This window comes from Copadichromis virginalis, linkage group LG6 (assembly GCF_057382275.1).
Source record: "Copadichromis virginalis isolate Kocher_CV1m ecotype Utaka linkage group LG6, C_Virginalis_male_GT1.1, whole genome shotgun sequence".
Taxonomy (NCBI): Eukaryota; Metazoa; Chordata; class Actinopteri; order Cichliformes; family Cichlidae; genus Copadichromis; species Copadichromis virginalis.
In genome coordinates, this window is record NC_140623.1 from 27,455,798 (window position 1) to 27,472,954 (window position 17,157).

General features: G+C 41.3%; 1 protein-coding gene and 1 long non-coding RNA gene across 3 annotated transcripts in view; both read right to left on the bottom strand.

Annotated features, from left to right (window-relative positions):
• Positions 1–69: 69 nt before the first annotated feature.
• LOC146707967 (uncharacterized) lies at positions 70–6,570 on the bottom strand. Its single transcript, XR_014920895.1, has 2 exons — positions 6,420–6,570; positions 70–4,879 (listed from the first exon to the last, which is right to left on the bottom strand). It is a non-coding gene; the product is annotated as an uncharacterized LOC146707967 (long non-coding RNA).
• Positions 6,571–13,538: 6,968 nt separating this feature from the next.
• LOC146707968 (phospholipid phosphatase-related protein type 5-like) overlaps positions 13,539–17,157 on the bottom strand; it is a 66,482-nt gene continuing 62,863 nt past the window's right edge. Inside the window, exon 8 of one of the 2 annotated variants that reach the window (XM_085459618.1) lies at positions 13,539–15,552. In XM_085459618.1, the coding sequence (XP_085315744.1) occupies positions 15,444–15,552 (109 nt within the window). In that variant the 3' untranslated portion in view covers positions 13,539–15,443. The remainder of the gene's footprint in view (positions 15,553–17,157) is intronic. The other variant, XM_085459619.1, reaches the window with a different exon arrangement.

The window sequence follows — 17,157 nt, forward strand, 5'->3', positions numbered from 1 at the left end:
TTTCAAATTATTATCTTTGAAATAATTTGAAAGGCAGTATTAATTAAAAATGGTACAAAGACAACAGAATGATGAAAATTAAAAATTTTATTTTTTTTGAATTGGACAGCAGCAACATGTTTTGTGTTTTGCACAGTTTCACAGTGGTCGTATACTCGCGTGTTTAATCCACACCGTACATACGGCATAACGGCAAACACTTGTATAAAGATGTAAATGCTGGAAAGGGCGTCGGCAACTTGCATATGCTACACCGTAGGCTTTACATAGAATCACTGCATAAATATTAATAACGCGCCAGTGCTCATGAGGTTAATTAGTAACATGAATGGTTACAATTAGCATCTCAGAAGCAAACATAGGGAGTTCACCACTGTCGCAGACTGCACAGGAGAAATCATTTTAGGATTTTTATAATTTATGGTACATGATATCATTAAGAGCATCCACAGAAAAGTGTATACACAATGGGCACCGCTAATTTTAGGAAACCATTATTAGAAAATATAGTTAATCACTCCACCCACAAATCGGGGTTAAAACTACCATGTGAAAAAAAAAGGAGAAAAAAACATTTAAAAAATCATCTTGGATAAGAGGAGAGGGATGTGATCTGATTTGTGATTAGCATGCAATCCAAAGGGAAGGCGTTTCTGCGAATGACATCTGTTAAGGTGCCATTAATAGTGAGCAACATATGCTTCAATCCAGACAACATCTTTTCAGGGAAAGCCTTGTTTTATTTCAGCAAGACAATGCCAGACCACATTCAATATGTATTATAACTGCAATGCTGTGTGATAACAGAGTCCTGGTGCTAAAACTGCCGGCAGTCCAGAGCTGTCACCTACTATAAACATTTGGCACACTATGAAACAAAGAAAAATAAAAAGAAGCCTGTAACTGCTAAAATCTTAATGTAAGCAAGTAATGTAAAACACCCTGCTTTCAAAAATGGTCTCCTCGGTCCCAAATGTTTACAGAGAGGTGTTTAAAAAAATGCAACAGCAGCAAACAGCACCTTGTTGCAGCTTTTTTGAAAAGTGTTGGAACCATTATGATCGTCAAATAATTGCATTTCATTTTTAATTGGCCCTTTACACAACTTTACAGAGCCTTCATCAAACTGGGTTTGTATTGTACAGTATGCTTCGCGCTAAAAGCAAAACAGTTTGTTTTTTTTGGCGTTTGTGCAGTTTTGATCCTTTGATATCTTTAAACACAGAGTCAAAAATACGATTTCTGATATATAGGAAATTCCGCACAGCACAATGAAACCCTCCCTCAGCTAACAAAAGGGTAGATGGAGAAAACCAAAACGCTGATTTAATCAATTACAGTAATTTAAATGTTCCAAAGAAAACGATGGCACCTATTTGGAATTAAACGTCTCTGTGCAGCTCCTTATCTACTGTCTTGTGGCATTTGTGACCGTGACGCATTTTAGGAGTCCAGTATCCATTCATCCCCACGGAGTGGAGGATGTAGCAGATCACAAATGAAAGAAGACACAGCGTAGCAAGGTTGTGCACCAGGCAGGGCTGAGTGATAATAGATGAGATGTGGAGTGCCTGCCTGGGCTCTCCACCCAGGAAGAGTGTGTCCATGCATGCGAGCACTGTACTGTGTATTGTGTTTGATGATGGACCCCAGCTGGAGAGGTATTGACGACGCCTTATGAAACATGCTGGAGGATGATTACAATGGAGAATGATTATCACTTAGTCTCTTCTCTGTCTCTGCACGTCCCCTCCCACTGCCTCCCCCTCTCTTCTATTTCTCGCTTCTTCTTTCTCCTCTCCCATTCAGCACGCGAGGTCAAGTGTCACTCCGTCTCCGTTGTCAAGGCTGCCAATCACCCACACAGTGAGTGCAAGGCAACTGTTGCCAAGGAAACAGCGATTTGGTTGCTAGGCACCTGGAGCTGTGCTCACAATAGTCATTTTGTTGCTTAGAAGCGCACACACAAATACACGCCAAACCGCAGAAATGGCTTTGCCCAATCAACAAGTTTATGCAACCACGGAGTGAAATTTGTATAAATTATAATTACACACTCTTAAGAGATTTGCTTACACAGTAGTAAGAAATCGTGTGAATGATAAGGGTGTAATTTATCACGGACATAACCAGATGCTAATGTATTGCTGAATTCGCAATGAAATGCTGATTTTCTAATTTATAATACTTAGCAAAATGCGCCCAAAATGTAAAATGTTTTATTCGAACACAGCTGCTACCTGATTAATCAGCACGCCCAAACGTCCGGGAATTTTTCAAACCCACACCTCAGCTTGATCAATAAAGAACATAAACATCCATCATTCTGACTAAAAATAGTTAACCATAAAATCAGTCAATCCCTTATTTCCTCACTGGCACGCGGACCCAGTGAACCTACTAGCTGCACCGTGAGTCATATATGTGAGATCTATCTATATGCCTATTTTTGTGAGATCCCTCAATCCCCGATTTTCCTACCAGCATCTAGATTATGTGAACATTCAGGCACTTGAGCGTATATGCGAATGTGGGTCTGGATCTCCATCGTGACAGCCAGTCAGCTGAGCTGAACGCTGAAATGTCAGCCATGGGTGCAAGCCTTGACATGTCCTCATGTGGTACTGTCTACTGTTGCTGCTACGGGCATCAAACACACATTTTTAGCAAGATTCGAAAATAGGAATGCAACAGTGGTTGCAAGTGCAGCGGTACGATGCTTATGCACAGTTATAATATAATATATTATCCCCTTGCCTGGGGGATGTGAAGTCCAGGAACACACGGCTAGTTTTTTTCTTTTAACTTGAAATTTCTGCTCAGCTTCAGGAAAATGTTCAGTGCAGAGTGTGAAGGTCTGTGAAAGACACCCATCAACTGATAAGATTATAGGATCACTTGTGTGCACGACTGAATGACAAGGATATGCAATCAAGAATTTGGAATTAACGTCTAAGTCTGAAGACTTTTGTGTTAAGCTCCCTGAACTAATGCCTGGGGGTTTAGCTTAGTGGCATGGTACAAGTCTTTCCCACCAGCACCTCTGCAGGGGAGGCTGAATCTAGCCAATGACACAAACTCATTTCCTCCACAGGTGTAAAGGGTTGACATGGTTGATAAAACTGCGATGATAAAACCCTTTCATTGGCTGGATTGGATTTGGGCTCCTGCTGGCCTCGATTGGATTCTATTTAAAAATAAAAACCCTTTCTGATTAAACAAAATAAGCCTTTGCCATAAAAAGTCACCTCTGGGCGCTTAATTAAAAATCACCAAATGCCTCAGTTTGACTATACATTTAAATGTGTCTGCCTGGGCTCTGAGCAATGTTCTGTTTATGGTCCAGTGCTGATGATAAAGCTTCCGCTCGACTACGCGTATTCTCAAGCAATAACATCCACATCTGTATTATCAACCCAAGAATACCCGTGGTCGAGACAGGAGCAGAAATGCCCACCTCCTCCCCTCTATTACTTTCTTTCTCCTCTCGACTGTGGAGCTCACTTTCCTTTTCTGTGTGCTTCCCTTCAGCTTCTGCACTCTGAATAAGATTGCAGTGTTGAAGTAGGTCTGTGTGGAGGCACATCTTTAAGGACAGCACCTGGGATAAAAGAGACAAAAGAGATCATTTTTCTTTTTCATTTTTTATCCTTGAATGACAAGGGAGCGGCATTGCTCTGAGGTTATAATACGCATTTAACACACGCAGTCACATCTCGAGCACACTGTTAGACTGATAGCCCGACTGTAAGCAACAGCAACGCATACATCCACACACAGACACGCAGGCAGCCTGCTATGCGTCTGTACCTGAGCTGCACCAAGTAAACAGATTACACTGCCAACAGCTAGTCCCTGTGCTCTCCCCAGTATCAAGCAACCATTTAGCCAAGCGCTGAGGGAGAGGGCAGGCTCACCAATTATCAAATAGGTGTCAGTATGTGTTACACTGCACTGAGGGGAGAGAGTGATTACCAAACAGATGTTTAGTCCTCACCTCCATCCTCCCCTCCTCACCCGCTGTCTTCCTTCATACTGTTTACGACTCCGTTTGACCATCTATTCCCTTCTTCCTTTGCTTTGTCTCCTCTCCCCTCAACTATTGTTGGACCACTTCCCTGGATACGTCCCCCATCTCCTCCCCACCTCAACACACACTCTCTTTCTCTCTTGCTTGGTCCGTCCCATGGAGAATAAGCTCTACTCTCCCCTATCCACACTTGCCAATTAGAGCCACAGTAGCTGTCAGTCAATAGCTGAGTAGGAGAGAATGAGGGAGAAGGAGATTTTATTGGGAAAAGAGGGGGTGGGAGTTGTCGGGGTTACATCAGCACCACAGACAGTTCCCCCCGGAAACAAACTAGTTTACAAACCTGACTTGATGCACTCTCTTTTCTTTTCTTTTTCTCCTCTCATCTCTCACTTTTCCACTTAACCTTTCCTCTCTAATCATTGTGATCCCTCTGCTGCCTTTCCCTCTCTTTGCCACGCATTTACCCTTTTATCCCTTTGTTATCCTCGGATCAGCTTGTTTATCCATTTTCACACACACACACGAACCAATCACCTATCAGAGGTGCACTTCAGGGAACCTGACACCCCTCAAAAGTTCCCATTTGCCACTGACAAAACCCCTCACCTCTCAGACTCTGGTGATAGTCTACTTCCTATCCTGCTGTCATTCTGCGAGAAGTGCCAAAACTAGCTAGGGCCATCACATCGACAAGATCTTGACGCCTCCCTCATTACCTATACTTCTCTAGTCTTCTCGCCTCATCTCTCCCCTTCGCATCTTGCCTCTTCCTCCATCCCAACTGTCCATGTCTGGGCTGCTGATGATGACAACTCAAGTGGACGTGTCTTCTGTTCTCACCAAGAGCTGTGAAGAGATGTACGTAGGTGTCAGAGATCTGGTGTAAAAATACACCCTGCTGCTGCCCTCTTCACTACTCAGGACCGGTCTGTGTCTGCTCGGTGTCACTGGAATGTCTTCATGTAATTTGAAGACATGCTTCAGTGTGGTTTTAGCCGTGTATGCGGGGGTTAAGCTATGATAGCAAGACACTCACATATGGGTGTGCCTGTGGCAGCAGTTTTGAGTGTACAGACAGGCAGGCCTTTTTTTCTCGCCTCCTTTTTACGTTCACAATCATATGAACTTGCCCTGCATGCACATTTTATAATTCTAATAATTTCTGCATAGACTTGGTAAGAACTTCATTTCGCAGCAAACGACATCTGGCTCGCATTTATAAGAAAATCCATTTCCTGAATTGACTTGATTGAAATTGAACTGGCTCCAGCTGGAGGGCCTAATGAAAGAAAATCGGTCTGTGTTTCATATTTATGTCTGATGCAATAGACTTATCAATCATTTAATGTACCTGGTATTTCAGATAGGATGCAGAATCACAAGTGGCTGTGCCAGGGGCAAAGACAAGACAGTCTTGAGATGGAGACAGACTAAGCGGATGCTGAGCTGCTGCTTGCACATTACTGCTTAATTGCTTGGAACTAAAGGCACTGTTATGAGGATGTTTATGCTTATGCCTGCAACAGCAAATCTTTCCAGTCATTTTTTTTCTTTTTTGCTACACTGTGGGGTCTTATAGTCACCACACAGACAAAAACTAAACGACCCAGCGATGGCAATTGCAAAAAATTCAGCCTATAGTGCAGAATAAGAATCCAGCCCATCAGCCTTGGGCCAAACTTTTAGTGACAAACTTAAAAGAGACACTTTGGTTTCTTTAATCTTAATGCATAGGCTCCAGTTGGCCTACTAGCCCAGATAACCAGACAACCACACACACCACTGTAAAAATTGCAGATAGCCAGCACCTGTCCCCTACGTGACAGGCTTGGATATTAAGCTTTCTTTGTTTGTAAATACATCCGCTTCTACTGACAAGGAGAACCCAGTTCAGAGTGGCAGGCGTGGATTGAATCCTTAACCCTTTGCAGGGAGCGTGAAAGAGATTTTTAAGCATCTTTTCTTTTTTCTTTTTTTCGTTCTTCTTCCCCCCCCAACCGGATACAAAGGAGGAAGACACGTTGGCATGCTGTTGTGGTTAAATATTAGCCTAAGCTGCATGCAGGTACAATTCGCATCAAGTAATCTGATAGGCATTTGGGAGTGAGGCTGCTGGGACCAACCTGTTTAGTTATCAAATCCTAAAGCGTGCCAGCGACAAATTGATAGGGCGTAATCTCATGCCATGCTGTGCTGCAAAGCGGCTAATGAAGCAGAAATCTACAAGTCTTGTTTTCTTCACTTCAGGGATTATCAACAAAATATCTTTAATAAACAGGACAGTGTAAAGTGACGGGACCCTGAGCAACAACGCCGTGCTGCGAACTATGCCCAAATCGCTTTTCGTGGTTAATGAAAGCGAAAAAAACAAAGACATTTAACTTACCGCCACGTCCACCTTTATGTCAGCTGAAAAAGCCGCTCCATATGCTGTACAACGTATCCATGCTCAAGTGTGGTGATAATAGACTGTGCTGTGCAGGGAAACGCCCCCCTCCCCGCTATTCCTTTTCTCCACTGTGCGCTCCTCACCCTGCATGTGGGGAATCACATAACCACTCCTTGTTTTTTCCATTCTCTCCGAGGGAGGGATGGAGCGATGGAGCCTATGCAGCAGCATCACTATCCCATGCCATGCAACTCATCTGCAACCTCTCACCTCTCTTTTCCCCCACCTCTGATTCTTATCCCCTCCTCCTCTTCTCTTTCTTTCTTTCTTTCTTGTCCATGCCTCCATAAAACCACGCCGACAAGGACCAATGCCCCCCGCCCATAGTGCAGCGGTCCCCAAGTCCAGGGCCATAATGGACCACTGGCAGGCCCTAGAGAAAGAAAATAGAAATATTGGCTTTACACATCGAATGCAACACTGGTTGATTAATTCGCCCGCTGGCTGTAGCACACGGTGCCTTTTTGTTGTTGTTGTTGTTGTTGTTTTTAATTTTCCTATGCAAAAAATATTATATGTGGGCGGCTTTCACACGAAATCTGTATTTATCACAGGTGTCACGTTTTGTAGTTCATTGTTCGTGGATTCGTGATGCTTTGAGCCCGCAGCAGTCTGACTAATATTCTAAATAATGTGAGTGAACAAACCTGGAAAAAACAATGCAATCTGGAGCAACAGCCAGGTTTTAATCTTTCACGATATTGCTTCAACCCCATGGTCATTTTAGATTTTAGTTTGTGCTGTTATTGACTTAAAGGTCTGGGCTGTTGCAGTGCGTTACATTTGGCATTACATATACTTACCGTTGGCTCAGTTTGTTTTAAAATCTCATTTAGCTGCATCTCTTTGGAGGGGAAACCGAATGTAGTACTTATTTGCCCACTTAAAAGAGGGTTCTGTTGTTTGTCATTGTTGTTGATGTTGATTTAATGGGACCATTTTAAAATTTACAGCCAGCAACACATTTTATGTTCACTCTGTGTTTCATTATTCTTCATCAAATAACACTCCTTTTGGGGGAGAACTGAGGATATCTGTAGTTGTGGAAGTGATATCTTTCCTCAGTCTTGCTCAACAGTTCAAGGCTTTTAGAATGCTGTATTTTTATTGCACAATGGGCCAGATGTTTTATATAGGTGACAGATATGATATGCAGCCAGCCCAGTTTTGCACCTGGACGCTCGTACTGTGTGCACAAGGTTTCTTGGCTTTACCTTGCTTAAATAAGAAAGGCCTACACTGGAAAAGATTTTGTCGTGATTGCAGCATACGTTAGTCCAAAACACACGTATCCTGTGCAGAATTGGCGCTGCCTTCACAGAAGTTTGAGTCATCCATGCCGTGCTAGGTGGTCCTCTTGGTCTTTGGGCTGCAGGGTGTGGCATCCACCGTTTCTCAAAAAGAATTTTAGCTTTTGATTGGTTACCTGATAGTACAACTTTTCTGCCCATCTAAAGTGAGCTTGGGAGTGGCATTTCTGGCTCTTGTTCATATTTGTTTTATCTTTGCGTGACAGAGATTTAACTTTCATTCATGGATGCAGAGACCAACTGTGTTCACTGACAGCGATTTTCGGATGTGTCGCTGAGCCCACTTTTCAGCGGTTTTCAGTAGAATCCTCACTGCAACCCAAACGGATAAAAGATTTCGACCACTTAGTGTAGATTTACAGATTTCTCACTACAGAGAATGAATCTGGATTCTCAGAGTGTTTTAATGACAATGTATACCACAGACTACATATTCTTCCAATTATCGTGTGCGTATTTATAGTTGCACTTGATTAAGGGCGTTTGCTGCAGAGTCTCAAAAAGATTTCTACTGTATATTCCCCCGGTGGAGTGTCTGTGTTCCTTTTAACAATCTTTCTCTTATATATTCAGCGGATGGTCTTCCTTATTAGACATGCTGGATAGGATTGGTGGTAAAGACATTTTTGCTCATCTCCTCATTTGGCGGTGTGTAAAAGGGCTGACCGCTCAAAACCATTAGAGTGTGTGCATGTGTATGATTGCCAAGTGCTCAGTAATGGCCGACACACGAGATAGTCTGTATACACCCTTTTCTAGTAACTTTTGTGTATGATTTGTTTTTTAATCCATTTCTTTCTTTGTGCCTTACTGTCTCTGATTTGGTCAGAGGCATCAGTAACAATAGCAGAAAGGCAGCAAACATGTAAATTTAATGTTTGAGAGCCCAGAAGGCTGATGCTGTAAGGCACTGGAGCCTCCAGGGCCATAAAATAAATGAAAGCATATTTCTTCAAATCAGCAGCCATAGCGTCTCTGTATCTCTCTCCTTTCTCTTTTGGACACACACACATATATATATACACACACACACACACACACAAACGTGTATATATGTGCACTCACACTCGCAGTGTTAATGGCTTCATAATTGTCAGAGGCAGACCACTGAGGATAATCAGGAGACTGCAGCAAGGCAACAACCACTATTTGGAATTTACTATGACAGATAGTGCCTTTTTATTACTCAGAGGCCTCTGGTTTGTTTTGGGATGCGATAAACCACACTCATTTGACTACCCCCCCCCCTTGATACTTCTCTTTCTCTTTCTCTCTCTCATCCTCAGTCTCTGCTTCTTTTTCTCTGTCTCTCTCTCAAACACACATGCATAGCGGTTCAGTCCCAGACAGCGTGTGACTCAGGGATCAAGGCCATTACTACCAAACACTTAGTCAGGGAGTAAAGTTCAGCTTATCACAGGAAATCACAGACACGCACACACACAAAGGCGCACACAGACAAGCATGAACGTACTCAAGGAAACGCACACATAGAAGCGCAGTCAGTCATACATGACCCTTTAATACATAAATTGAATGCCTATGAGCAGTTTGGTCTCGGGTGAGAGCCAGATATGTTTTACATTTTTCATTTTTTTCCTCAGAAGGTTTAATGGTGTAATTACATTTGCACTTCTTTAAAACTGTCTCACTCACGATGAACAGGTAAAAAAAAAAAAATCCAGATCAAAATCCATGCATCAGGTCCAGATATTTAGCTGAAGCCTCAGCACAATACAACGCAATAGCTCTGCACCAAATTCTACTTTTACAACCCTTCCTCATTTTCATTTTTTTTTTATAGTTGATTGCTCTGCTATATAACTGAGTGGATGGTCATGGCATTCTGATAAATTGCATCACTACATTTATAAAAATGCTAATTTTCTTTTGTCCTTTTGTGTGTGTATGTGCTGAAAGTAGTAGGCTATATGTAGAAGAGCTGCTGTACTAGCCAGTATTAGATTTCACACATGTATTTTGATGTTAATGTAACATCAGTCTGCTCTCCCAGCCTGGCTAGCTCATTCTTTCTAACTCCACCTCAGATTTGTTCCATTTTCAAGCTTGTTGTCTTCAGATCCAAGTGCTTTGAGGCAATTTATAAAACTTCACACGGCTCCCTCTGGAACCACAAAAGGCTTTATACTACTTTTTTTTTTAGTTTTTTACACTTGTAGTACTCCTCCCCAAGACATTTAATAACATTTTGATGTTTAAAATCAGTGGAATCCTTTCTCTTTCACACAGGTATCTTAACAGATATGTGTGCTTCTCGTGTTCGCGTGTTTACGTCTCGCGCATTATGTTCTGTCATAACCGCTGATCTATCTCTGACTGCACTTAAAGTGATATTAACACATTCTAATCACCCAAATCAAGTTCATCATTCATCTCAGATGGCCTATATCAGCTCTAGTGGCTTGACATGTTACAAAATATCCATCCTGTTTTCTCAGTGTCTAGCTTTGAGAGAGAATTACTCATGTCCAAAACACTAATTTAACGGTCACAAGTCATTAGAATAGCACACATAAATTATTAAATTGAGTGGTTTTGCACTCTGAGGCAGAACTTCAAGATGTAAGTGATTCATACTCTAATTGGAGTGGATGTGTGCTTTTGCTCAGTAGCCAGTTCGTACGATTGGGAATGGGGATGCTGGCAATCAGGATGTAGAAAATGTGTGTGTGTCTGTTAGTGTGTGTATGCGTGTGTCAGTGTTAACAAGAGAGACAAATAGGAACAGAGAGAGAAGCAGGTGCATCACTAATGGCTTTTTAAAAAGGTTACAGCGTAGCGCTCTTCTTTTCTAATGGGGCTCTGGCTGTGCTTGAGAAGCAATTTCCGGAAAAGATAATGTTGTCGAGAGAGTGCAGAGAGTTCTCTGTTTGCGTGTGTGTGTGAGTGCGTGCGTGCGTGTGTGCATGTGTGTATTTGTGTTGCTATTAACAAGACTGACAAACACAAACTCAAAGGAACACAAAGAGGGGCGGGAAGAGATTGGGGCAATTGAGAGAGAAAAGAGAGGGAGAGAAATTGCCTTTGTCTTTATTGCAAAGTAATTGTGCCATATTGCATTGCATTTATTAGTTGACGAATAATGCCTGCTCCCGGGCCAGCAGAGGTCTCAAGCCACAACAAATAAATAAATAAAATTTTCTCTTTTAGCATATTTTTACATTCATAATGTGGGGTTTGATTTCATAAACATTAAAGCTGGTGAGTCCTGAAAGCTCCTCTCTTGCGCTTCCCTTTCCCAGTAACCATGGTAAACAGTGCCACCCTGTGTCCACAGTTATCTGCTTCAACGTTTTGAGCCACGTTTCTGCAGATTCACAAGGAATAAAGCTGCAATCCCGAAATGCTGCAGATTTTAATAGTATATTGATAAAGACAGATTTAGACAAATGTACTTCCAAGTGCGCGTTAGATAATTAAATGCAAGTGCATATGTAAATACATTTCATGTGTTGATTGGTACATCTTAAACAAGAAGTTCAATTAAGACCACTAAGGGGCAGTACTTTCCCATTACTGCCTGCATGCTTTACAACAAACCCTGTAGTGTTTACACTGTGAAATTGACAAAATTAGTAAGAGTCGGCTTTTCAGAATATGATGTTGATGAGAATTTTATTATTTTATATTTATTTATTATTTTCCTAAAAAGGAAATGAGTGAAGAAATCACAGATGCAGACTAATTGTGGTTGTTGTGGTATCTCCAGGAACACTTCACATAAGAGAAACCCTTTTTGTGAAGTGTAGTGAGAATCTAAGATCACAGTTTGAGTCAAGCCCTAATTTCTAATATAAAGTCTTTTTGTGTCGAAATAGCAAAACGGTGTGCTGTACAATACACTGAGTACTTGTAGTATGTATTGTGCAGATGTGTGAAACTGGATCATGACTCCAGAACCTGAGCACAGACAGATCTTTCCCACAGATCATCGCATGTCATGACATACAGCAGCAGGAAAAATGGAAATTGAATTCCATCTAGTGGCGTGCTGGGTCACAGTCACACTGTCCCGGCTAGAATTCTTGTAATCAGTCACGCCGGTGTTTCATTTAAAATGTCTAACACCAATCAGCTGCAATGTTAAAATCACCAGCCTTATATTCTGTCCGTCTAGTTCTGACTCTAGACACCTCTAGCAGTGCCCTGTGGTTGGATAACCACTGTGGATCTGGTTCATTTCAGTCAGAGACATTATAATAGAGAGACATGGCACTCATATTCAAATCTATGGCACAATTACACAATGGCAAAAATGGTGATATTAGTATAATTTCCAGGGGGAAAAAAGGAGTTTTTAGAAATTCTTTTAGGGGCAAAGTCAGCACACCACTGCAGCTGTTTTTATTGAATTTGTCCCATGATGGGTTGAGATGATTTGGACATGTAAAGAGGAGGGATAGTAGATTCATTTATTTCAGCCTGTACTACTTGATTATTCCAGCATCGCCCATCATAACATACACTGGCATCAAAAGACTTTCCTTGTAGACCTTCACTGTCTTAAAATAGTTTAAAAAATATTATTGCTGGTTTTTAAATCGCTGCATAGTCGGTTTGTGGATGCGCTCTGCATCCATAAACTGCTGACTCCATATAATATTGCCTGAGATCTTCCAACATGACCTTTATAAGTAATGCCAAAGACTTGTCAGGACACTAAAGATGATCAAGCCCGTGCACTCTCAGCAGCACGACTGTGTAATTCCCTGCACGAAGAACTCTGTGAGATAAGTGTGATTTATTTGTATTGTTTTGCTTCTTTAAACCATGTGTACTTGTTTTCAATTGTTTCCACTGAATTTGAAATTGCTTTAAGTTCCAGTGAAGTTATTTTTGCATTTTTCAAATTTGTACATTCTTATTCTTTAGCACTTTGTATGTTTACTTTGTTCTCTAAAAATCCAAAAAAGTCAAAGCAAAATAAAGGGTGCTGTCAGGGAAGAGGAAAAGAGGAAGACCACAGAGACGCTTCATGGATGTAGTGAAGGAGGAGATTGATTTTTCTGGTCACTGTTGTCAAGATTAACAGAAACCATTTGTCCATTTTCTTCAGCTATCTAATTCAGGGTCACAGGGAGGCTAAAATAGGGCAAGTAAAGGGTACACCTGGGACAGGTGATTCAGCGCTAACACAGAGAGAGACCTATGGCTGGTTTAGTATTGCTAATAAACCTAACCCTGTGTATGTCATTAGACTGTGGGTGGAATTACACAGAAAAGCCTCAGCCGCCTGTGGATTTGAACCCAGGACTCAGGGGTGGCTGTAGCTGGGGGTAGTTGGGTTTGGCTAGAATGGGTCATCTACTAATTGGTGGTTGGTTGGTGGTTTGATCCAGACTGCATGCAGAATTCTTGTAATGGGGCAAGATACTAACCCCAAGTTGCTCTTTGACACAGAGTATGAATGTATGTTAAAGTTATATAAAAAGCACCAAAGCATAGTGAATATTTGTGTGAATGGCAAGTTATATAAAGTGCTTTGAGTGCTCAGGCAGAGTAGTAAAGTGCTATATAAGAACCGGTCCATTTACCATTCTTGCTAGCTGCCCAACTGAAACAAATTGTCCAAAAACCGTCACTTGCATGTGCAGCATGCACCACTACTGAATGTCCGGTATTTCAAATAAGACCATGCAACAAAAAAAGAGTAACACATAAAATCCATATCCTCATTAACGGTAGCAAACAAAGTGAAAATTAGAAAATGTAATTCACCAAGCGGTGTGTTATAATTGTGATTTATTTTGGTAAATAAATACAAAACAGTGACATTTCAACATGAAAATAACATTATTTAGACAGTTATGGTATTCTCTATCTCTTCAGTTATTTACAAAGTTTCACCGTAGGTAATCACAGAGCTATAATGAGCACCTGCTATAACAGGCATTGTTAAGAAGCCTTGGCAGGGGTCCTTCGAAGGCCTGCAGTTACACACATGTACAAGTGTGTAATTATAGCAGCTACTTTTGACAGTTTAACTTAAGAAAACAGATTGCCAAATTAACAGTTATGCTGCCATACAATGTGCTCATTATAAACATACACACAAATATGCACACGCACGCACACACACGCTTAATAAAACCTTAACAACGTCTTCTTTATATAACCCAGTGTGTAGAGTAGTATACCCTCCCTGGAGTGTCCTTTTGAACTGAGCAGAAGCAAGCAAGTTGTGAGCCAAACACCCCAATTTTATGCTTTTAGATTTCACACACTTCTCCGCTGTGCTACATTCCTGCTTTAGATCAGGCTACTACTCATGTTCATACAAGACAGCTTCAGGTAGCTTCACATTTTTCACACAATAAAACATAATGTGGTATATACTGTGTAAAAAAAAAACCTATATTCTGTACAAAAGTATACACAGCTCAGAGGGCTTACCTCTGTCTTACACACTGGTCTGTGCCATCACTGTTAGAGAATCGGTGAGAGGAAACACTGATGGAGCTAGGAACAACTAGACAGGACAGATGCATGAACTGCAGCAAACTGATGTCATAACCACTCTTATTACAGACTAGTTTTGGAAACACCAGCTGATATAAATGTAGGAAACATCATACAGGTGTCCAGTATTTAGATGAATGTACTCTGGAATAAAAGACGATGCATGGAAGTGTTAAAAAAGGGGACGAGGGAAACAGACAAAAGGGATTTTGTTTTTACAGACTTTCACATTGGAACAGGCAGTATGTCAAATCACAGAGCTCTCCATAATGTTTCACAGGATGGAGATTAATCCTACAGTACATTTAGAACACACACCTGAATAGAAAGGAATAAGGATATTTGGAAAGTTGGTGAAAATCAAATGCTGTTCACTTCGAGGATGAATTAAATGATGCCACAAAACACGTGGCATCACGAGCACAGCTGTGGTGTGTATAAATCTCTCTTCTATCACGTCACACAATATAAAATAAAAGAAAATAGGATACAACACAGTTTCGTGAACACTTAGTCGGTTCATCTGTGCTATAATTTACAAAAGTGCTTTCTCTTTGACAGCATCTCTTATTGACTTTGAGGACAAAAGAAAATGTTAATACTCTCGATGGTACGTGTATTCTTATTATAAAGGTCTTTGTTCTTATTCCTGTCCTCTGCTTGTTTCTATTTAATCATCCTGAGTGTTACAAAATGGTCTTGAGGGCAATTCACTTGTGCCCGGGATTTTCTTCGATCCCCAAACCCTCAGCGCTGCTGAGTTGTTTTTTTAATTGTTTTTGTTGTTGTTGTTGTTGTTTTTAAAATATCAAGTCATCACCAGCCAACAGTCTTTATAGTCTTTGTGGAAAAACTGGACAAGAAAGCAGGAAACAGTATTGCTTTAACAGCTCTGGCTTTGGCGAGTCATGAAATGGGTCTTTTTCACCCAAAGGAGAAGGTAGGCCACCGTGGATGACAAACAGGACAGTGCAAGGTAAGGAGGGCAGGTCTCTGTCTCCGTCTGGTCCTTAGCAGATGGCGAATTTTGGCCAGGCTCGCCGTGTGTGATTTTTGCTGGTTTGTCTCATGTGACGGGTGGACCTTCAGACCTGGGTGGATTTGACTCGTCTGAGAGGCTTTCGTCCTTCAGGGTGGGCGTGGCAGGGCGGGGGGCACTCAGTGGGCAGGTCTAGACTGCGCTGGTGAGGCAACGTCGTGAGGGGAGGAGCACATCGGGAGGGGCGGGGGACGGGATTGGCTGATGGTCATGTGATCTCAGAATACGGTAGCCCTGGAGCCTAATGGGAGGACACAGGAAAGGGAGGGGAAGACGAGAGAGAAAATTCATATCAGAACACATTGTAAAATATTTGGGAAGTTCAATTTGAGCGAAAAGGGCAAATGAACTTGACTAGACTGAGATAATAACAGTAAAAAAAAAATGCCCAGTGATGATGTCTAGACAAGAGAATGGACACACAAAGCTGGGATATCAGACAGAGATCAGAGCATCTGGTACACATTAAGACATAATGAGTCAAACAAGACAGGAAGATCATTCCATAAAAGATCCATAAAATCTGACCCCTCAAATCAGCTGACTTTTTTTTAGTATATAAAAACAAAGCCTTACAAAGTTGCTCCTTCATACTGATGTATGAAAATTTTCTCTAATAGGTTGTCTTGTTGCACATATGCTTTATGAAAATATCAATTCCACAGGTCTCTGGGTGCGTGTTGTTTTGTCACTATGGTTTTTGTATATTCACGTCAAATTGCAATCCAACCTTTGCACATACAATCACTGGCAGTCACTGGTACATCTGTTCAATTGTTTAATAATGCAAATATTTAATCACATAGCAATAATTGGGTCCATTTAGATCCATGTACACATGGTCACGCTGACATCCTGAAGTATAGTCAGACTGCTTCGAGGTAATAGAAAGTAAAGAGTAACTTTAATAACCATTAATCACATCCAAGCTATGCAGAAGAGCATATCTGAACACATGTTAAACCTCAAAGCAGATCAGCCACAGCAGCAGAAGATCACCTGGTGTGTGCAACTCCTATAAATTGCACAGGAAACAGAAGATTGGAAAAATGCTGCCCAGTCTTATCAGTCTTGATTCCTGCTGCGACATTCAGACGGAATCAGAATAAAATATCAACAACATGAAAGCACTGATCCATCCTGCCTTTGATCAACAGTTCAGACTGCTGGTGTAATGGTTTGGGGAGTATTTTCTTGGCAGTCTTTGGCTCCCTTAGAACCAATTGAGCATTGTTTCACTACCACAGCCTGCCTGAGTATTGTTGCTGACCACGTCTATTCCTTTGTGAGCCGAGCAGCTATGTTCTGATGGGTTGAACATGACAATGACATCACCGTACTCCAATGGTCTCCATAGTTACCAGATCTCAATCCAATAAAGCACCTTAGGGATGTGGGGAATGGGAGATTCAGGATGTGGATGTGCAGCCAAGTAAAAATCTGCAGCAACTGTGTTTCCAGCACTTTGTTGAATCTATGCGATGAAGCATTAAGGCTATTCTGAAGGAAATGGATGTTCAATTAAAAAAAAATGGTTAGTTGTTAGTAATGATTAGTAAAGGATTTCAACACAAAGGAATCAGAGCTGGAAAATGAACCTGGCATCAAAACAAAAGACCTTTTATATTCTACTTGTTGTGACCAGCCACCTCGATCACTTGTGGATATGACCCTTAAAAGTAAATGCTTTTTTTTCTGTTCTTCTACATTACAGACTACATCCCATGATATTGACGCTCAAAGCTGGTTATAGAAATAAGAGAAAACATGCATAGCAATAGATAAGATCTGGGTTTAGACTGTAGCACTCAAAGTGGGTGTAAAATTGATTTGAAGCTCAAAAAAA